The sequence below is a fragment of the Eleutherodactylus coqui genome, chromosome 5 (genome assembly GCF_035609145.1).
Source record: "Eleutherodactylus coqui strain aEleCoq1 chromosome 5, aEleCoq1.hap1, whole genome shotgun sequence".
NCBI classification, from domain to species: domain Eukaryota; kingdom Metazoa; phylum Chordata; class Amphibia; order Anura; family Eleutherodactylidae; genus Eleutherodactylus; species Eleutherodactylus coqui.
In genome coordinates this window covers 263,473,673-263,496,820 of record NC_089841.1, presented here as the reverse complement: position 1 = coordinate 263,496,820, position 23,148 = coordinate 263,473,673, and the positions used below count along the sequence as shown (strand labels likewise).

Here is a 23,148-nt window from a genome sequence, read left to right as displayed (position 1 = left end):
GACAAAATGCTCCCGTGGAAATGTTGCAAATTCGATGGCGTACCCTCGTGAGACGACCTCCTGTACCCAGGCGTTGGTCACGCGGGCTAACCATACATCCTGGAACCATAAGAGCCTGCCCCCCACCCTGTGAATAGCGGGTGGGGAAAGACCCTCAAACTGATACTCCTGTCCTTGCGCCCCTAGGCGCCTTGGAGCGAGCTCGCCAGGCTGGCCTGGTCTTAAAGGAAGGATTCTTCCTCTGCTCTGCTGGGGCCCTTTTTGACTGTGTCCTGTTGTGAGCCGGGATGTAACCTGCCGAAAGGAACGAAAAAAGGATTTCTTCCTAGGTGGCGCCTTTCTTGCGCCCGTAGCATCCTTAATTAGATCGTCACGTTTTGGGCCAAATAATCTCTTGTCTGACAGTGATGACACGACGGACGCTTCCTCCTCCTCCAGACCGCTACTACCCCCCGAAAAACCGTGCCGAGGCTGATCTTGGTCTGCTTGAGATGTTGAGGAGCATGAGGCCCGTGAGGGATCCGATCTAACCGATCTCCCCGTATGCCGAGACTGCTTAGAAGCTTCCCTGGACCTATGATACGTCCGGAATGCTTCCCTGGAACCAAGAGGAGTGTGAAAAGACTCTCTAGAGTGTTGCGACCTAGAAGATCTGGACGACCTTCTGTACCGACGAGACCCCTTCAGAGCTGCGGGATCTCCGCCTCTTGTGCGACCTTCCCCGCGAACGCTCCATGGAAGACACCTCCGAATCGGATTCTAAGCGGTGCAATATCGCTGCCGACGAGCTGGCTAGTCCTGACACCGCTGCAGCCAGGGATCTAGCCCATTCAGGCTCGATTACCTGCTCTAGGGGGGCACCGGGGTCCCTGGAGCTGAACGCACTGGGTTACAGGCTACACAGCGGGGTTCCGCCTGACCGCTTGGGAACCTAGCGTTGCATAACGTGCACGCATAGTATTTTTGCCCTCCCCATAGCCTGACTGGAACCCTCTGGTCTAGGGTCAGACATGACGCAATCCACACACCTCTAGATAACCTCAAGGGAGTGGTGGGAATAGGGGTAGGGTGTCTCCGTGTACTGCTGAGAGAGAGTACCCGCAGGGAAGGGGGAAAGACACAGGGGAGAGCTGCCTTGGCAGGGCTTACCCCGTCCTGCGGTTGTCCTGGCCCAGCTGGAGCTACTGGGTCCTGGTGGCCTTCTCTGTGGTAAAAACGCTGGAAGCTGCCGCCGCTAGAGACTGTCGCTGCTGGCGCTACTGACCGACGGGTGCTGCTGCCGACTGGTGCTGCTGACCGACTGGTGCTGCTGCTGCTGACTGGAGCTTGCTAATTGTAGAACAAACCGCACTGCTAGGAGGTACTTGTGGTTTGGGGACAAAAAACCTGCCGCGGTAAGTGCCAATGGCAAGAAGTGGAGCTGCTCACTAGCAAGTAGTTCCTTGCAAGAGCTACTGGGAGCGGCCATCTTCTTTGCTGGCCGCCTCCCTGAAAGTCCCGCGCGGCCGGGGTGGGCGTGGCCTGCCCCGGAAGTCTGGGCGCGTCACCGGAAATGCTAAGTGCACCACACTAATGCGTCCCCGCGGCCGGCGCCCCGCCCCCCGGGGCGCCGCAGCTCACTCTGCAGCCTGCTCCTTGTCCCACAGCTGCGATCCACCATCCACTGTCGCAGCAGTCACCCGCGGTCGCCCGCAACCATACATTTCTGTGGGCGAGCATCCACCCCCTCCCAGCCTTGGCCGGTAAGCACCCAGCCCCCCTTGTTCAGCAGTGTCTCTGGATAGAGAGGGGGGATGGGGTAAGGGCATAAACCCAAATGCACTGAGCTAGGCAGAGGAGAAAGGAGGAGATAGGTAAAGAGAAGGAGTGAATGCACCTGAACTCCTTTCCCCAGGACCTTCCAAGGTGGTGGGGGTCCTCTGAAGGGGTTCCTGGCAGCCGACCGCAGACTTGGAGGGAGGCTTGAAGTTCCGTTCCCTTGTCCCGGATACACTCCCTTCTCTCCATCTGCGTTCCAGCAGTGTTCCCCCCTGCGCGCGCCGTCTGAGAGGGGCGCTTTTCCAGAGGGGGGAACCCTATTGCTGGCGGGCAACGACGCCAATGCACATAGGCAGGGTCGTGCCACCTTTTCTTCGCTGGGTAGGGCACCGCAGAGTGGCGGAGACACCATCTGCCTGCGCCCTCCCCGGGAGGACAGGAAAGCCAGGGAAAAGCCCCGACTCCCCGTATTCCCACCACGAAGTCCTCCTGGACCTGACCTGTCTGCCTCCTTGCAGACACTAAGCTAAAAAATGAATTTGCTGAGTGCCTGCAGGGGTGATATAGCCTGGTGGGAGGAGCTAACACTTTTGCTTAGTGTCGCCTCCTAGTGGCAGTGGCTATATCCCATGGTCTGGCTGAGTCCCCCAATGATACGGACGGGAAATTCACTTTACTGAGCCCAGAGTGGCAGCCAGTCCTATAAGATTTGGTGTCACACGTTGGGTCCGTACGCTGACAGCTTATGAAATGATACGTATGTACTTTATTTAAATGGTTCCGTCTTCTGAAATGAAAATGTCTAATTGTAAAACGTTTGTCCCTAATTAGACTGCAAGATGATCTGCCACAAGAAATGTCAGAGCAAGATTCAAACTCATTGTAGGCCGGCTGGAGTGAAACGCGTAAGTGCCATACAGGAATAAGTATGTTTGTGCGGAGAACTTTTGTTGGACTTTACACAATATTTTAAATGTCTCATTAAAGACTGAATTGCTGGTGCAAACGGACTAAAAAACAATGCAGAACAAGAAATAATCCACCATACAGTGTTACTATGTAACTATTGTGCTGCTGCTTATTGAGCAAGCTACACCATGAGAATGCATTCGTTGTTCTTAGGCCCCATGTCCACGGTAAAAAGATGATTCACAATCCGCAGCGTTTTTCCTGCACGCGGATCCGCGCCCCATAGGGATGCATTGGACACCCGCAGGTAGTTAAATACCTGCTGGTCATTTTTCTCTTCAGGCGCGGATTGCATGTGTGGGGGAAAAAAAATGCGGCATGCTCCATTTTAGTGCGGGTCTCCCGCAGGCTTCTATTGAAGCCTATGGAAGCCGTCCGGATCCGCGGAACACCCGTACCTGAATTAAAACTTACCTGTCCGGACGCTGCAGATCTTCCCTCAGTCGAGGCTGGATCTTCTTTCTTCGGCCCGGCGCATTTAACTCCCTAAAAGCCACAGTCAGTAATGATCACAGCATCTAGGTGGTTAGACAAAGGAAAATGCAATCGCGAGACGCCAATGGGTAAACATGGCAGCCAGAGGCACAGGAAAGGCCTCCAGGCATGTCATAGATGTATGCCTATTATTCAGCAACATAGCCTGATGGATTGTTTTGCTGGGTTAAACTCAAAGGACTAGTTGTTTGCTATTCTGAGTATATCAAAGCATTATAAAAGTGATGAAATAATCACATGGTGGCACCTCTGGTGACACTAAAAATATAATGGGGAGGAAACGATGATGTAGATAATCATACAAAAGAATTTCCCACGGGCAAATATTAGCGCCAAAATACAACATACAGTAATTTATGAATACAAAAGGGCCACAAGGGCAACTTAACCCGACAGACAGTTTAGCTTACGGAACCCTGACTAGACTACATGAAGAGGATACAACAGTGACTAAACAGCTGTTCTCATTCACTGACAGCAAACTAGTATCTGGAAAGTGATGAGAAGTGATGGAAAGTGATTTCCGACATTGGGCTTAGTAAGATTCCTCCCAGCGCACGATGCACTGAATACCTGAAGAGGGGCTTCCCTCTTTATGCGTTCAGCGCATCCCCCGAACCTCTGTGTCCCTTCCTAGAAATGTACACCTGGTCCCGGCCAAGTGTACATTTCTGGTATGATTTACGCCAGCTTCTGGCGTAAATTATAGATAAATTTGTTAGCCGTGGACAGCTACAACTCTTCCGAGCATGCACCGGCCAAAAAAAAAAAAAAAAAAGTGGTCGGGTCAGTGCAGAAGGCTGAAAAGCTGCAAAATCTTTGCACATGCAGCCCTTGTACAAGGTTTTATGGCTTTTCTACACCAGAAAGCTGCAGTGCACAGTCTTCTTAAATGTCCCATTAAAGGGGTTGTCCCGCGGCAGCAAGTGGGTCTATACACTTCTGTATGGCCATATTAATGCACTTTGTAATGTACATTGTGCATTAATTATGAGCCATACAGAAGTTATAAGAAGTTTTTCACTTACCTGCTCCGTTGCTAGCGTCCTCGTTTCCATGGAGCCGACTAATTTTTGGCGTCTAATCGCCAAATTAGCCGCGCTTGCGCAGTCCGGGTCTTCTTCTTTTCTCAATGGGGCTCCGTGTAGCTCCGCCCCGTCACATGCCGATTCCAGCCAATCAGGAGGCTGGAATCGGCAATGGACCGCACAGAAGCCCTGCGGTCCACCGAGGGAGAAGAATCCGGCGGCCATCTTCAACCAGTAAGTAAGAAGTCACCGGAGCGCGGGGATTCAGGTAAGCGCTGTGCGGGTTTTTTTTTTAAGTCCCTGCATCGGGGTTGTCTCGCGCCGAACGGGGAAGGGGAACTATTTACCATAGTTTTCCGAGATACTGATTCAAAGGGGATGCCAAAGTAGCAGCTCATTCTGTTTATACTCTTGCAAAATGGTCACCACAACTTGTAAAAGTGGCAATATCCTTGTAATGTAAGTACAGCCTTATTACTAAACTTTGGCTACTGCTTTTACTTCTGATATACAAGTATAGTTTTAGAAACATTTTTAACCCCTCAGGGATAAAGCCCTTTTTTTTTCTGTTGAGGAAGTTGTGCGGGACGTCTGGTAGTTTCTATTTGTGTCATTGTTTTTAGTCCGTGTGACTTTTTAACCGCTTTTTATTAATTAATTTATTTTTTTGAGAAGTTAAAAACAAAAACAGCCAGTATTGCATATTTTTGGTTTTATCTTACTACTTCCAGTGTGTGAGATAAATGTCTTACTTTGATACATTGGACTTTTATGGACGCGGTGATACCAAATATGCTTTTATTTATTTTTTTATTAAATGATTTTTTTTGTTATGGGTTTTTTGGGGAATTTTTTTGTATCTTTTTTTGTTTTTTTATTAGATAAAAAAATAAAATATTACACTTTTTTTTTTTTCTTTAGTCCACACAGGGGACTTGAACTTGCGATTTGCTTGATCGTTCATCAGTATAATATGATACCACAGTATTGCATTATACTGCATTTTGACAGGCACTCTACATTTGTTCGTGGCAACCTTCAGAAGGTCCTCAGCTACCAGTGCATCCGAGCAGCACCCCGTGATCGTATTGGAGTGGGGCCACATTCGGTCTACCGAACAATTGTCTTAGCATTTAAATGCCACTGTCAGAATAGACAGTGGCATCTAGAGGGTTAACATCCGTTATTGCAACTGTTTCAAGCAGGTGTGTATCATGGCCAGCCAGTAGCTGCCTTGTATGGAGCAGGGTCGGCTCACGATCCAGCACCATATAAACCCTGCACACCCAGGACGTAAATGTACACCCTATGGCGTTAAGGGGTTAACCCTTTGCAATCTAATTTTGCATTCAGGGTTTCCTAGGGGGCTTTCTCTTTCTGCTATTATGCAATGGCACCATCTGCTGGCTAGAGCCAGTACTGCGGTATGGGACATTCTGGAGAGGCCCCCGATAACAGAGCGGCCAATAATATACCGCAAGTATACCCTGTCGGACGTCTTCCAACATCGGAACTCTACAGCCTTCAATCAGAATGTCTTTAGACGTCAGACAGTGGATTGGAAAGGGTTAAAGTACAGTAGCTTATTTAGGTGACAAATCCACTTTGAATCCACAACTGAGTAAACTTATATAGGTAGTTTTTAAATGGTGTTATCCCTGCGCCTCATGATGAATTGAAAGTTAGTGAAGGAAAGTCTGACTTCCCGCAGCGTGTAGTTCGATTGATGATCTTGGCCCACAAGACGTTGGACGATGAATGTTGTTTTTTTTATTATTTTGTATTTTTAGCAGCTAAAGCAATTTTACTTTTCCTTAAACTCTAAACAGACCCCAGGAGGCCATCACTTTGGTGTACATGTGGCAGAACTGACCAATGAGTCTACCTCTGTACCAGTTGTTATGGAGATCCTTCTGGAGTACTTGGAGATGCATGGCCTGTATACTGAGGGGATCTACCGCAAGTCTGGTGCAGCCAATTGCATGCGAGAGCTTAAAATGTCCCTGGAGAAAGGTATGCTGAAGATGAGGGGGGGGAGCTATTTTATATATATATATTTTTTCTTTCTTTAAGGCCTCATGTCCACGGGCAAAAAAAGAATTAAAATCCGCAGCAGATTTTAACTCTTCTCCTGCCCGCGGATCCGCACCCCATAGGGATGCATTGACCACCCGCGGGGTAGATAAATACCCGCGGATGGTCAATAAAAGGGATTTTTAAAAAAATGGAGCATGAAAAAATCTGGACCATGCTCCATTTTCATGCGGGTCTCCCGCGGGGACGGCTCCCGCGGGCTTCTATTGAAGCCTATGGAAGCCGTCCGGATCCGCGGGAGACAAAAATCAGAATTTACTCACACGCTCTGTTTCTTCTCTTCGCCGCGGCGCCATCTTCTCTCAGTCGCGGCCGGATCTTTTTTCTTCGGGACGGCGCATGCGCGGGGCACGTCACCGACGTCATCCTGCGCATCCGCCGAGCCGAAGAAAGAAGATCCGGCCGCGACGCAGAGAAGATGACGCCGCGGCGAAGAGAAGAAACGGAGCGGGTGGGAGGTGAGTTTATTCTCATTTATTCCCATTTTCAGCGCTCATGTCCGCGGGGCAGGAGGGACCCGCTGCAGATTCTACATGGAGAATCCGGAGCAGGCCTGATTTTCCCCGTGGACATGAGGCCTTAAGATCTGTGATCTTGAGGCAGTGACCTCCTTATGAGAGAGTTTAATAAACTTGAAACAAAAAAGAAGCAGCTATGTTTCAAGTCAGTTATGTTTTTTTCTTGGGGTATGGCTCGTGATTGGCTAATATAGTTTCCCTTTCTGGAGGCAGTTTGGTATTGTTTTGTTTTACATAGGACAATATATCTGCTGTCCCCAAAGACAGTGAACAGATCACCTACTAGTCAAGCAAGACCTTGTTCTTCATAACGCATCATTCAACATCTAGTCTCATACTATTTTAATGTCCTATATTTTTTAAGATCTGGTATGTGTGTGTATTTACTACAATGGTATCGTTAGTGATTCATGTTGAAAGCCCTAGTTTTAATTTTTCTTTTTTTTTCTTTTTCAATTCATTTTTATATTTCTGCACGGCAATTGCTCCACCTTCATTCTGAACAGATCCCAACTCTGTTAAACTTGAGAAGTATGCAATCCACGCAATCACTGGGATCCTAAAACAATGGTTACGTGAGCTTCCTGAGCCTCTAATGACATTTGCACAATACAGCGAGTTCCTGAAAACTGTGGGTAAGTAAACCTTTCCCCATTTACTCTGCTTTACCACCTTCTAAAATCTTCATCTTCTGCAAATTACAGTTGAAGTGCATTTCTGGAAAAATGACAAAACGGACCTGTATTTTCTTCATCAGAGCTCCCAGATAAGCAGGAACAGCTTTGTGCCATTTATAAAGTTCTTGGACAGCTTCCGCAGGCCAACTATAACAGCTTGGAAAGGCTAATCTTCCACCTCGTCAAGTAAGTAAAAACGGGGTTCTGCTGTCTTTAAGAAGCCATTATGAATATGATTTTATTTATTATATATATATAATAGTATGTATGTATGTATGTATGTATGTATATGTGACCTTCTTTTTTCTTTTCAGGGTTTCTCTTTTAGAAGATGTGAATCGCATGTCTCCAAACTCTTTGGCTATAGTCTTTGCACCTTGCATACTTCGTTGCCCAGATAATTATGACCCTTTAACAAGCATGAAGGAGGTCTCCAAAGCCACTGTGTGAGTGAGAGTCACATCATATATTAGTTGAACTTAAGACATTGTTTTTTTTTACAATTCTGCAATTCTAGATTGTGCGCAGAGAACTTAGACTAATTGCATTCTTTCTTCATCCGTAGATGCGTGGAGATGTTAATTAAAGAACAACTCCGACAATATAAAATTAAGATGCAGGAAATTGGTCTTCTGGAAGCGGCAGAGACCCGTGCGGTGTGCAGACTGTCCCTTCTAAGGCAGAGCTCAGTAAGTGATGCAGATCAGGACATGGCTCTAGAGATTTAATTTGACCTCGTATGAGTTTTTTGGAAGGATTTTTTTTTTCTCAAATTATAATAAACTGCCATTATCTAATATACTTTAGATATCAAAATGACACTGCAAATTATGCAAAAGACGTCTGCGCAGATGTGAGCTCAAAATGGAGCGCTTTCCCTCGTTCCACCATCACATGCAAAAACTTGATCCAAAACTTGATGCAAGAATCCAGGACATCAGCTTTTCATGCACCTAGATTGTTTACTCCATATAATAGAGCACAAGTGTACAAAATATGGCACCATATCACTCAATGAAGACTTAGGCCTCATGTCCACGGGGAAAATCAGGCCCGCTACGGATTCTACATGGAGAATCTGCAGCGGGTCCCTCCTGCCCCGCGGACATGAGGGCTGAAAATAGGAATTTAAAAGAATTTACCCATCCGTAGCGGGCGGGGAAAGTCTTCTCTTCCTCACGGCCGGATCTTCTTTTTCGGCCAGCGGAGGAACTCGTCACGCCGGCGGCACGTTGCCGATGTGCTGCGCGCATGCGCCGGGCACATCCGCCGAGCCGAAGCAAGAAAGATCCGGCCGTGAGGAAGAGAAGACCTTCCCCGCCCGCTCCGGATGAGTAAATTCTTTTAAATTCCTATTTTTAGGTCTCCCGCGGATCCGGACGGCTTCCATAGGCTTCAATAGAAGCCTGCGGGAGCCGTCCCCGCGGGAGACCCGCACGAAAATGGAGCATGGTCCAGATTTTTTCATGCTCCATTTTTTTTAAAATCACTTTTATTGACCATCCGCGGGTATTTATCTACCCCGCGGGTGGTCAATGCATCCCTATGGGATGCGGATCCGCGGGCAGGAGAAGAGTTAAAATCTGCTGCGGATTTTATTTCTTCTTTTGCCCGTGGACATGAGCCCTTAGTTAATGTACTTGTAAGATGGTAACTGGAGCCTAACTTAAAGACTCTGTTGCCATCTTTTTGCACCCCTCTGTTAGGGCAGCACAAGGTAGTGACTGTGATATGTCTGCTGTGTGGATCTGTGCTGTAGTTTTGGACACACTCGTACTTGATTAGTAGCAGCATATAAAAAGTCTACACACCCTGTTAAAATACCATTTTTTTGTCATGTTAAAAATCTGACATTGAAGGTAAAAATCTGAAATGGTTCATCTTTGTTCCCTGTTATCTGCACAATTTCAGTGGAAAACAAACAAATCTTTAAGGGTGGAAACATAATTTTTTTTTTATATATATATGCACACCCTAAAACTAATACTTTGTTGATGTACCCTCTTAGTTAGACAGCAAACCATGTTTTTGGTTTTTTTTGGTAGGTGTCTATCAGCATGGCACATCTTGACTTGGCAATCTCTGCCAACTCTTCCTTGCAAAAGTACTCCAAACCTTTCAGATTGCGAGGGCATCATGTTCGTAGCGCCCTGCTTGGGTCAGCCCACAGATCTTTTATGGGATTCAGGTCTGGTCCCTGGCTGGGCCTTTCCAAAACCTCAGTTCTCTTCTGGCGCAGCCATTTTTTTGTTGTTTCGGAGGTGGTCTTTGGGTTATTGACGTGCTAAAAAGGTGAAATTCCTCCATCTTCAGCTTTTTAGCCGTGCCAAAATAGTCTGATATTTGGAACTGCGGTCCAGTGGTTTTCTGGTAATGGCAGTGTTGGCTTTGTGCCAAACATACCTTCTGGAATTATGGCAAAAAAGTCTAACTTTGGCCGCCTCAGACATGACAAGTTCTCCCACAGACTTCTGGCAGACTTGATATAGGTTTCGGCAAACCATAGCCGGACTTGGATGTTTTTCTTTGTTAGAAAAGGCTTCTATCTTGACCCCCTCCCCCACAGCCAGTGGCGTAACTATAGAGGGTGCAGGGGATGCAGTTGCACCCGAGCTCAGGGGGCCCATAAGGCCTCTCCTCTCCATATAGGGAGCCCATAAGGCCTCTCCATATAGGGAGCCCAGTACTATGACTAAAGCATTACAGTTGGGGGCCCTGTTATAGGTTTTGCATTGGGGCCCAGAAGCTTCAAGTTACGCCTCTGCCCACAGCCCAGACGTATGAAGAATACGGGAGATGGTTGTCACATGCACTACACAGCCAGTACTTGCCAGAGACTCCTCAGGTCCTTTTCTGTTGCTGTAGACCTCTTGGCCTGCCAGACCAATTTTCTTCTGGGCTTTTCATCCATTTTTGAGGGCCGTCCAGTTCCTGGTAATGTCACAGTTGTGCCAAATGTAATCCACTTCTTGCTGACGACTTCACTGTGTTCCATGGAATATGTAATGTCTTGGAGATGGTTTGGTCACCTTCTCCTGACTGACTTCTTCCAACAGTCAGACCCCTTTTGAGGTTCTAGAAGATTCAACTAAGAAAATGTCAAGAAAATCCTCCTAGAAGAGGATTTATTAAGGTATATTAAAACCATGCACACATAGGGCACAAGCTCCGTGGAGCGTAGGCAAACATAGACAACACTCACACAAATAGTCAAGAGACAAAGAGATCTCTCATCGATGTATGGACCCCATGATTCTGAATGGGACCAGTATCACAACTGAGACTCTCGTATGTGGTCTCAGGTTAATAGACTCACAAAGTGATGCCTGAAAGTTCAAATTTCTAAGCTCTACTCGCTCTAACCTTGTTATACCCTGACCTATCATCGAGGTCATGGGTACTGCTGCTTTTTTATTTTAAGACATTCTATGGGGGCTCATGCTCTTACTTGGGAGGATAGGATATGACTGTTTGGAACCACTTCACAAGCCCTGAAGCTTGTATAGGGATTTTCCGCATAGCTTGGGATAGGTCGTGGGGAATTCAGACTCAGTAAGCCTCTCCGTAAGAGTACAGCTAGTGCTGCAGCGTTTATTACGCCTTTTTTGTACTAAGTATCGTCGTGCACTCTGTTGGTGACACAATCTGTTGCACAATTGGAAGTCTGCACTCCTTTGAGCATCCAAGATTGCAGTGTTACAGCAACAGTTTTTTCAGACATGTTACTGAGTTGTTTCTTATCTAGAAACGAGGTTGTTACGATAGTCTCTTCTAGAAAAGCTCTCGCATCTCCTGATGATCCGCCACTTTGAGCGGTGAAACGCGTCGAGTTGGTAGTGCTTAGAAATTCGAGCTTTCGGGCATCACTTTGTGAGTCTATTAACCGGAACCCATATAGGAGAGTCTCCGTTGTGATACTGGTCCCATTCAGAACCATAGGGTCCATACATCGATGAGAGATTTTTCACTCTTGACTATTTGTATGAGTGTTGTCTATGTTTGTCTATGCTTCTTGGAGCTTGTGTCGCAGGCGTGCATGGTTTTAATATACTTTAATAAATAATTTCTTTTAATAAGTCTCTTCTGTGAAAGGGCTTACTAATATTATTGACTTTCCTGCACTCTGAGAATGGGTTTTACAATAGAATTCTACATCTTAAAAGATTCATCTTTCTCAGATTTTTTTTTCTTTCTTTAACATGACAAAACCCTGGCATTCTAACAGGTGTGTAGACTCTTTATATCCACTATACATAGATAACTACTTAAAGGGGTTGTCTCACGAAATCAAGTGGGGTTATACACTTCTGTATGGCCATATTAATGCACTTTGTAATATACATCGTGCATTAAATATGAGCCATACAGAAGTTATTCACTTACCTGCTCCGTTGCTAGCGTCCTCGTCGCCATGGTTCCGTCTAATTTCGGGGTCTTCTTGCTTCTTTAGACGCGCTTGCGCTGTGCGGTCTTCTCCCTTCGGCTCTGCTCGGCAGCATCGGCGTTTTGGCTTTGCCCCCTTGTACGCGTCATCGCGTAGCTCCACCCCGTCACGTGCCGATTCCAGCCAATCAGAAGGCTGGAACCGGCACACGTCATGGGGCGGAGCTACGCGGTGACTCGTACAAGGGGGCGGAGCCAAAACGCCGATGCTGCCGAGCAGAGCCGAAGGGAGAAGACCGCACAGCGCAAGCGCGTCTAAAGAAGCAAGAAGACCCCGAAATTAGACGGAACCATGGCGACGAGGACGCTAGCAACGGAGCAGGTAAGTGAATAACTTCTGTATGGCTCATATTTAATGCACGATGTATATTACAAAGTGCATTAATATGGCCATACAGAAGTGTATAACCCCACTTGCTTTCGCAAGACAACCCCTTTAAAATAGTCCTGCATATTCATGAGCTGCAGGCTAGCTTCACCCACCCTGTCCTCCAGCCATTGATTGACTGCTGTTTGCCTATTACTGTGCATAAAGAGAGAGCTGCCAGTCATTGGCTGAAGGGGTGGGTGTGGCTAGCCTACATCTCATTAATATGCAGGACTACTTCTGTGTCTGGCTACTTCTAATAAAATACAAGTTTCTACAAAACTACTGCACAGATCCATACAGCTGACAAAGCACTGTAATCTGACAGACACTAACTTCCTTATGTGCTGTTAGAGAGGGCTGCAAAAACATGGTGGCAGATTCTCTTTAAAACCCCTTTTCGAAGAGACGAGCTGTGATGTCACTGTGACATCACAGGCCCTTTCCCTTGTGTATGTAATGCTTATGCCGCTGTCCGTCAGCACAGTCTTTCTTGCAAAGCACTGACAGTGCTGTAACCTGTGCCGACTGCTAGATGGTGCTGCTGCACTAATGTCATAACTGCTCTGTAGGAAGTATGAGAAGTCAAAACCTGTACCCTTTTAATGGAATTCTATTAGGTAAATGATGCATTTGACATTCTGTAACATTCAAGTATACTCATGCTTCAAAAATGCAACCCACACTTTTGTATATCGATGCATTGCCTTGATCTGTAGCTCGCGTAAATATTTTCCATAGATAAGCTATAACTAATAAACAATTTGAACAAGTCAGCGAGAGCTTAGTCCAGCGATTCCCAAACGGGGAGCCGCGGCTCTCTGGCTGGAAATCACGTCGGTACACAGTGGCGTAACAAGGTGGGTGCGGGAGGGGTGGCTGGCCCTGGGTGCTATCAGTGATGGGGTGACAGCTCAGCCGGTCAGCTGTGGTCCTGGCGTGCAACAACTTGACAGCGGCGGGTGGAGGAGCTACTATTGGAGTCTGCCATAAGCCCCTCACAGAGCCTGTACTGCCCCCTAGCGCCTGTTAACCCTCCCCCAGCAGTCCTGTCATGGCGAGACACACAGACCTGCAGAACCATCAGCTTCTAGAACCTCCGATGATGTCATGTGATACCCTGCGTGGGGGGAGTCAGGGGTCATATGACCACGTAGAATCTTAGTAAATGTAGGACTCTGCTGTGTTCTGTGTTGGAGCTGTAGCAGTTAGGATGGATGGAGTGAGTGGAGCTGTAGGGGTTAGGATGGATGGATGGAGTGAGTGAGTGAGTGGAGCTGTGGGGGTTGGGATGGATGGAGTGAGTGAGCGGAGCTGTGGGGCTTGGGAGGGACCGAGTGAGTGAGCGGAGTTGTGGGGCTTGGGAGGGACCGAGTGAGTGAGCGGAGCTGTGGGGCTTGGGAGGGACCGAGTGAGTGAGCGGAGCTGTGGGGCTTGGGAGGGACCGAGTGAGTGAGCGGAGCTGTGGGGCTTGGGAGGGACCGACCGAGTGAGTGAGCGGAGCTGTGGGGCTTGGGAGGGACCGAGTGAGTGAGCGGAGCTGTGGGGCTTGGGAGGGACCGAGTGAGTGAGCGGAGCTGTGGGGCTTGGGAGGGACCGAGTGAGTGAGCGGAGCTGTGGGGCTTGGGAGGGACCGAGTGAGTGAGCGGAGCTGTGGGGCTTGGGAGGGACCGAGTGAGTGAGCGGAGCTGTGGGGCTTGGGAGGGACCGAGTGAGTGAGCGGAGCTGTGGGGCTTGGGAGGGACCGAGTGAGTGAGCGGAGCTGTGGGGCTTGGGAGGGACCGAGTGAGTGAGCGGAGCTGTGGGGCTTGGGAGGGACCGAGTGAGTGAGCGGAGCTGTGGGGCTTGGGAGGGACCGAGTGAGTGAGCGGAGCTGTGGGGCTTGGGAGGGATGGATGTAGCAAGTCGTGCGTGCAATGTGTGGGCGTCAGGATGGATGTCCAGCCAGCCCTGCAGTGAAAATGTCGGGACCCGAGGATGAGAGCAGAGGAGCACTAAATGCGGTCCAATACGGTATGTACCATGTACTGTATGTAATTTTGTATGTTTAGGTGGTATATGTTATACCAGCTGTACATATAACTATGTACAGGACATATCCAGGTTACATCGGAATCACTGTATACAGGGGATGTATATCTCCTGTATATAGTGATATGGAGCATGCTGGTATAACCTGGGTATCTCCTGTATAAAATTATATATGTACAGCTGGTATAAGCTAGGTATCTCCTGTATATAGTGATGCCCGGAGGTCGAAATAATATGTTGTAATGAGCCACATTCTAGCCATGCCCCTAACCACACCCCATTTTGATAGGGGTGTCTCGCTGTAAAAAAAATTTCCCAGGGTTTTTTTGTGTGATGCGTTTTTAACATTAGAAAGTCTCATTGACAATTGCATGAAAAAAACGCAGCGATATCGCATGAAAAGCGCGCAAGAAAAACACAAGTGTGCAGGAGCCCTAAAAAGAGCTTTAGGGATGAGAGTAATGAATTTAAGTTTTATTCTATATTGGATAAGTGGCAAGTGCGGTGGCCGGCGCGGGGTGGAGGCGCCCGTGCGGTGGCCGGCGCGGGGTGGAGGCGCCCGTGCGGTGGCCGGCGCGGGGTGGAGGCGCCCGTGCGGTGGCCGGCGCGGGGTGGAGGCGCCCGTGCGGTGGCCGGCGCGGGGTGGGGGCGCCCGTGCGGTGGCCGGCGCGGGGTGGGGGCGCCCGTGCGGTGGCCGGCGCGGGGTGGGGGCGCCCGTGCGGTGGCCGGCGCGGGGTGGAGGCGCCCGTGCGGTGGCCGGCGCGGGGTGGAGGCGCCCGTGCGGTGGCCGGCGCGGGGTGGAGGCGCCCGTGCGGTGGCCGGCGCGGGGTGGAGGCGCCCGTGCGGTGGCCGGCGCGGGGTGGAGGCGCCCGTGCGGTGGCCGGCGCGGGGTGGAGGCGCCCGTTAGTAGATGGAGAAATGCAAGTTCAGTTTTTAAAAGATTCAATTTCAGATAGAGTGAGAATATGATGTTGGAGTTGGCATTATACTTAACCCCTTAGTGACCAAGCCTGTTTGCGCCTTAATGACCAGGCCAAATTTTGCAAATCTGACATGTGTCACTTTAACCTGGTAACACACCATAAAGGTTTTGCATATCCAAGCGATTTTGACTGTTTTTTCGCCACATGTTGTACTTCATTTAGGCGGAAAAAAAAGACCGATAGAATTTGTGTTTATTTATTAAAAGCGCCAAAATTGGGAAAATTTTGAAAAAATCGTCATTTTTTCACATTTCCAACTGCAATATCTTAAATATGTGCAAACATAATATAGAAATTTTTGCTAAGATTTATATTTCCACCCGTTTACTTTATTTTGGGCGCACATTGGAAAAACTTTCGTTTTTTTTTTAACCATTTAGGAGACGTACAAATTTAACATTACTTTTTAGCATTTTGAGAAACACTTTGTTTTCCTACACCAAGCCAAGATTGGAAAGGCTCATGAGTGTCAGAATAACAGATACCCCCACAAATGACCCCATTTTAAAAACTACACCCCTTAGTGTATTCACTGAGGGGTGTCATGAGTATTTTGACCCCACAGTTTTTTTTTTCAAGAATTAATTCAATTTAGAGGAGAAAAAGTAAAATTTCATATTTTTGCAATTCTATCATTTTAATGACATACATTTTTTTCCTATAGTTTACATGAAAATGAGGATTTACACCCCAAAATGGAAACCCCTCTTTCTCCCGTGTTTAGAAATATACCCATTGTGGCCCTAATATTATATCTGAGTCCACAACGGGGCCCAAAACGAAAGGAGTAGTCAGTGTCTTTCAGAACAGAAATTTTGCTTGAAGTCCTTTTAGGTCCCATAGCACACATGTAGAGTTCTTGAGCGCCCAAAACCATAGAAAACGCCCACAAATGACCCCATTTTGAAAACTAGACCCCTTAAGGAATTTATCTAGGGGTGTACTGCATATTTTGACCCCACAGTTTTTGAATGAATTTAAGCAAAGCAAAAGGAAAAAATTGTGATTTTCGTTTTTTTGGCAATTCTGTCATATTAAAAACAGCTTTTTTTGTACAGCACATATATGAATGAAGACTTGCACCCAAAAATGGATACCCCTGTTTGTCCCATGTTCAGAGACATACCCATTGTGGCCCTAATCTTATGTCTGGATGCACAACAGGGCCCAAAATGAAAGGAGTAGTCAGTGGCTTTCATAACATAGATTTTGCTTGAAGTCCTTTTAGGCCCCATTGCCCACTTGTAGAGTTCTTGAGCGCCCAAAACCATAGAGAACCCCCACAAATGACCCCATTTTGAAAACTAGACTCCTTAACGAATTTATCTAGGGGTGTACTGTGTATTTTGACCCCACAGTTTTTGAATAAATTCAAGCAAGGCAAAAGGTAAAAATTAGGATTTTCGTTTTTTTGGCAATTCTGTCATTTTAAAAAAAGCTTTTTTTGTACAGCACACGTATGAAGGAAGACTTGCACCCCAAAATGGATACCCCTATTTTTGCTGTTTTCAGAAATATACCCATTGTGGCCCTAATCTTATGTCCGCATGCACAACGGAGCCCAAAATGAAAGGAGTAATCAGTGGCTTTCAGAACATAGATTTTGCTTGAAGTCCTTTTAGGCCCCATTGCCCACTTGTAGAGTTCTTGAGCGCCCAAAACAATAGAGAACCCCCACAAATTACCCTAGTTTGAAAACTAGACCCATTAACGAATTTATCTAGGGGTGTACTGTGTATTTTAACCCTACAATTTTTGAATAGATCTAAGCAAAGCAGTAAGAAAAAATTACGATTTTCATTTTTTGGGCTATTGCATCAATTTAATAACAGGGTTTTTTGTACAGCACATGTATAAATGAAGACTTTCACCCCAAAACGGATACCCCTGTTTTTCCTGTGTTCAGAAACATACCCATTGTGGCCCTAATAGACTTACAGGACACATGGCTAGGCCTACAATGAAAGGAATACCCGTTGGATTTCAGGGTACAACTGAATCAATTCCAGGCCCCCTTGCCCTCTTATTGAGCCATTGAGTGGCCAAAACTATAAAGAACCCCCACGAATGACCCCATTTTGAAAACTAGACCCCTTAACGAATTCATCTAGGGGTGTACTGCGTATTTTGACCCCACAGTATTTGAATGAATGTAAGCAAAGCAGAAGGAAAAAGTTATGATTTTCAATTTTTTGGCAATTTTTTAAATTTAAAAACAGTTTTTTTTGTACAGTGTACATAGGAATGAAGACATTCACCCCAAAATGGATACCCCCGTTTGTCCCGTGTTCAGAAACATACCCATGGCAAGGCCTATAAAGGAGGGAACCACCCGTTGGATTTCAGGGCCCAACTGAATAAATCCCAGGCCCCATTGCTTATTTGTACGGAATAAAAATTGACTCCCTAAAAATCCCCCCCGCCCCCCACACACTCCGCGCCCTTTTTGGCGCTCGCAAATCTTAGATAAAAGTAATAATGTGAACTGTGTGGTATTTCCGAAGACGGGTAATTACGGAGGCTAGTTGGAATGGGCCCATGGGGCAATAAAACCGGTATCCCCCCTCCTCTCATGCTTTTTGGGGGTCATTTCTTGACCTCAGTAGCGGGTATGGGGTGTAAAAAGTGGCGTTCCAGGAGTCTCCGTAAGCTTGATGAGGTGCGGCGGTCTCACAGAGAAGGCGCTCAACAAGGTGCTCCTGGAACTGCATGAAGGCGAGCGTTCCCGGGGCTTCTTGTAAATTGCGTATTACTGGTAGCGGTCTGAATAACGCCGGGCTCACGCAGCCGTAGGTGGAATCTGCTTGCGGAGGCCCGCAGCGGATCCCGGCTGTGAGCCCGGCTGTGACCCTGCGTACGGCCATGTAATGTACTGCGCATAACTGCATACTTACACGGGCGGTCATGCGCAGTATCTATTTTTTGTTTGTATTTCCCGCACCGTCGCTTAGCGATGACGCAGGTACCCGCAGCCCGTATACAATGTAGTTGCGTATGGGCTGCAGGTATATCCACGACCACGGAGCACAATGGGCTCTATGTTGCAGATATCCGCGGTAAAATAGAACCTGCTGTGTTCTTTTCTGATGTGAGCAGAATTGTGTAATCCAATGCAATTGATCTGCGTATTACCGCGAATCAGACGCATGCGGAATTCATAATTCCTATCTGGTCATGTGAGACCGGCCTAAGGTAGATCGCTACCTTTTTATCACGTGTCCGGGGACCGCTCAGTGAGGCCACCCGTCACTGCTCCAGGCTCTCGGCGACCATTGGTCGCTGGGAGCAAGGAGATTTTACGTTTCCTGGACTCCCCGACCCTTGCGCATGTGTCCGGTGTTTTGCCGGCGGTCGCGTGTGCAGAATCCGGCTAAGTTCACGGATGAAGATCGCGTCGGGGTGCAAATACGGAGGCCTCCGGTAAAAAGTTTCATCTCCTCTCACCGATCGCATCGGTGAGGGGAGATGAAACTTCAATTTTTTTTTTAAAAACTTTTACGTGATCGCCGTTATACAATGGATAATGGCGAACACGTGACCAGGAACCGCTCACCGCGGCCCCCCATGAAATCTCCAGGCTCTTGGCTCAGTTTTGTAGCCAGGAGCAGGGAGATTTTCAATTATCCTGGCAATCCACAGCTTTTGCGCATGCGTCCGCCATTTTGGCGACGGGCGTGTGCGCCGAAGCTGGGGTAAGGTCCGCGGATAAATCTGGGGGCCTTATGTGCGTTCTTTCATCCTCCCTCATGGATATGATCCATGAGGGGAGATGAAACGTACGCTTTTTAAACTTTTTTTTAAACTTTTTAAAACTTTTTTAACTTTTTTTTTTTTTTTTTTTTTTACTTTTTCACACTTGTTTTTAACTTTACATGATCACTGTCATCCATTGGATGACAGTGATCATGTCCCCAGTGACATCCCTCTGCTCTTGGCTACACATGGCAGCCAGGACCAAAGGGATTTTGAATTTCCTGGGGCTGGAGCCCCTATGTGCACACGCCCGATGTGGGACTTCGGGTCCCGGGACATCGGGGAGGACTTAGGTGAGTATTTTCACCTCCCCTCATGGATCCGATCCATGAGGAGAGGTGAAACTTGCACTTTTTTAAAACTTTTTCGCGATCGCCGCTATCCAATGGATAGCGGTGATCGCGGGCCCGGGGACCGCTCACCGCTGTCCCCGGTAACACCTCCTGGTTCCCGGCTACCTTCAGGAGCCGGGAGCCAGGAGGTTTGGAATTTGCCGGGCTTCTGCGCATGCGCCTGACGTAATCGTCTGGCGCGCATGCGCAGAAGGCCGCCAGCGGGTCCGGGGGACACCGCCGACAAGCCAGGTAAGAATTTTCAGCTGCTCTGATGGATCCGATCCAACAGGGCAGCTGAATATCTATCTTTTTTCACTGCTTTATTTACTTTTTTGCGATCGGCGCTATCCATCGGATAGCGCCGATTGCAATGCCGGGGAGGGGTCCCCGCAGCCCGGGATGACAGCTCCATGCTGTCGGCTACCTGCGGGCACCGACAGCATGGAGCTGTCACGTCCAGAGCCCCTGTGGCTTTAGTCTCTGCAGGAAGCATGTTTTTACGTCCTCAGAGAATAAAGCCCACTTGGGCAGGACGTAAAAACACTATGGGCTGGTCGTTAAGGGGTTAATCAGTTTTTATTGAAGCATTTCAGTTTTTAAGTAACCGTAAATAGACCTTTTGAATCATTCTCATTACATGTAGCTTTCATTAACCCACCTATTATATCTGAACACAATCAGGTAGTTAAGCAACAAGTGATAATTCTTCATTTTGGTAATAGCCCTTAATTAGCATTCCTGTCTATCAAATGACCCAACAGTTGCATTTATCTAAGCCCTATTTTTAAGCTTTCCCATGAATCATAGCTCTTAGTAAAGCTACCAGAATTAGATTGTTCTAAAAGAGGAAGGAGAAAAGAAAAAACAAAACAAAAGTGTGGGAGGGGGGAGAAACTGTCATCCACCCATCAGTGGGGAAGGAAAGATATGTAGTATAATGATATATGGAAAAAAATGTGTCTATACCCAGATAAAGTTATCTCTCGTGTGACCTATAAAAAGAACAATAAAGATCGATCCTGAACGACACTCTACTAGTTTCCAATCAGTCTCCTACGTTCGGAGTTTTCATTCTATTACATGTTGCACCATTTGTTTTCTTGAAGTTTATTGTACAAACTAAAAGCATTTTCTGCAATGAATATTGCTTCATTGTAGGATGTAATGTGTCCGGTATAATCTGAGAACTTTAGATTTTATTGCTCCTTTTTTATTTTATTTGCAGGTGTCTTGTACGTCTTGGAACGTTAAGGAGTTAATTTACAGTGGTTCACAAGGGAATATAGGCGGGTGTGATGATCGTTTCCGTGTAAAAGTTCAGGAATGATGATCGCTGGGACGAGCGGTCGGGCATCTGCGCCTGGCAGGTCATCCCGGGAGAGCCATTCTAGTTGTACGCCCTGTGTGTGGCTCTTTATGGGGCGTGGATGTGCCTGTGCAGACTGAACCAAGAATTTGCACTCCCATATATGTCTATAGTAAACCACCATAAAGCTCTACTGGCTAGTATGGCCAAACTTTGCCACCCTGTATTTTGTATGATGGTATTTGGCAGAAAATAGTTGATTTACTTTTCTAATTGGTTGCATTTTGTATTCAATTCTGAGACTTGTGTGGTTTACCCATCTCTTCCTGCAACAGGCATGGTCTGGTCATTTAGGATTTATTTCTCCTGTCGAGCTTCTGGTAGGTATAATTTCTTGCGCTGCATGCCTAGAAGTGCTTGAATCACATAAAATGTCATAGCAGCGCAGACTATTTTAATGGTCAATCACTCTCCAATTGTTCCCATCTCCAAATTTTAAAATCTTCTATGTGAGGGGTGTCTACATAGTGTGACAGGCCCCACAGATCTAAATCGCATACATTCAATGCAGTCAAATTATGATTTTTTTTCTTTAATATTTGATTCTGCGTAATTTCATGCGGTCTTAAAGGAGCCCTCTTCAATTATGTTCCACAGCAACTAAAAGGCCACATTCTGCATTTCTATGTAGAACATGTACCGCCTGACTGTATATTTACGTTTAACCCTTTCCAATCCACTGTCTGACCTCTGAAGACATTATGATTTAAGGCTGTACAGCTCCGATGTTGGAAGATACCAGTTGGGGGTTCTCTTACTGGATACTGCCAGCCTCTCTGCTGTTGGAGCCTATCCAATGTGTCATCTCATGTAGTACTGGCTTTAGCCAGCAGATAGCGCCGTTGTATAACGGCAGAAAAAGAGTAAGCCCCCTAGGAAAACCAGGATACAAATTGGATTGTAAAGGGTTAATCATGTTTACTTAAAGAGAAAAAAAAACAAAAATAAATCTTAGTTTTCAAAACTATTCCGTGGCCTTGGCCAAAACCATTTCAAGATCCCAATTTCTTGTCCATTAAAATGTTTGCTTATCTTTTGCACGGGCTTAATTTTCCTTTTGAAACAAATTAACTTCTGAATTGAACAGGACTAAATATTAACCTGGGGGTTTCCAGTTTCATTAATTTTCAAGGTAATCTAATTAGTATTCTTCTTTTGCAGAGTAAGAACCCGTCTCCCAGCGGCAATGGCTTACCTGATCTGGAAGCTGTACAAGAGGAGCATTTGGCAGATTGTGATGCTGCCCGCGAATCAGAATTACTGATCGAGAGGATAAGAACTATTAAGGATGAGAAGTGAGTGATAAAAGTCAAACCTTTGCCTGCTGTAGGTCACGTTCACACAAAGTGGAATTGGTGCACATTTTCAACTGTGGAAAATCCAAACGAAAATCTGTGTCCAATTCTGCATCAGAAACCAAACAATTAGTGTAGATGATGACGGGGATCCACAGAAGGCTTTATCCCTTTAACCCCTTGAGTGGCGGGTTTCCTACCACCCTGTCGTGCCCACCAGGGGAGGTTTTTTAAAATGGTCTAATCATTGAATTTCAACTAATTTTGCAGTTGCGTCTCAAGAGCCATAACTTTTTCATTTTTCCATTGACATGGCCATATAAGGGCTTGCTTTTTGCGGGACAAGTTGTGATTTTTTAAACAGGCGGGAGGAAAAAAAGAAATGGGGAAAAAAGAAAAAAAGGGGCCATGTCATTAAGGGGTTAAATAATGTATTAACTTCCTTCTCTGGGTCATTACGACGCAGGGATACCACATGTGTGATTGTATTTTTGATTTTTTTTTTGAATTATTTTTTACCTTTTTTTTTTTTTTTGAATTTTTTTTTTTGGTCCCTTTAGGGGACTTCCACAGGGACCCATCAGGACCCCTGATCACATTCCAGGGGTCCGATGGTGACAGCCCTTTACATGCTGCAGTGACAGCCCTTTACATGCTGCAGTCACATAGACTGCAGCATGTAAAGGGTTAACACAGCAGAGATCGGAGGTTTTCTCTGATCTCTGCTGTAAGAGCTGGTACCTATCTGTCCTCTGACAGCTAACAACCAGCTCTCCCTGCCACAGAGACCATCGGCTTGCTTCTGACAAGCCGATGGTCTCTATGGCAACCTGTAAACAAAGCAGGAGGTTGCCGACATATCAGCAATATCTTCTGCTGGTTTTTCAAAGCCCTTGCACTGCTCTGTGTGGGTCTGTGCAGGCAGAGCACAATGTCACAGCTTGTGGCATTGTGCTCTGCAGCTCCCATAGGGATACATAGCCCGGAAATCTTCCGGGCTATGTCACTATGAGCAGTGGAGCTCGTCCCGGACATT

At 46.8% G+C, this 23,148-nt stretch overlaps 1 protein-coding gene across 7 annotated transcripts in view; it reads left to right on the top strand.

Annotated features, from left to right (window-relative positions):
* Positions 1-23,148, top strand: part of MYO9B (myosin IXB) — a 160,798-nt gene that overhangs the window by 128,669 nt on the left and 8,981 nt on the right. For 5 of the 7 annotated variants that reach the window (XM_066604607.1, XM_066604608.1, XM_066604605.1 and 2 more), the window contains 8 exons: positions 2,590-2,663; positions 6,080-6,263; positions 7,369-7,497; positions 7,620-7,725; positions 7,854-7,985; positions 8,105-8,228; positions 21,093-21,137; positions 21,979-22,112. In XM_066604607.1, the coding sequence (XP_066460704.1) occupies positions 2,590-2,663; positions 6,080-6,263; positions 7,369-7,497; positions 7,620-7,725; positions 7,854-7,985; positions 8,105-8,228; positions 21,093-21,137; positions 21,979-22,112 (928 nt within the window). The remainder of the gene's footprint in view (positions 1-2,589; positions 2,664-6,079; positions 6,264-7,368; positions 7,498-7,619; positions 7,726-7,853; positions 7,986-8,104; positions 8,229-21,092; positions 21,138-21,978; positions 22,113-23,148) is intronic. The other 2 variants (XM_066604612.1, XM_066604606.1) reach the window with 1 other exon arrangement.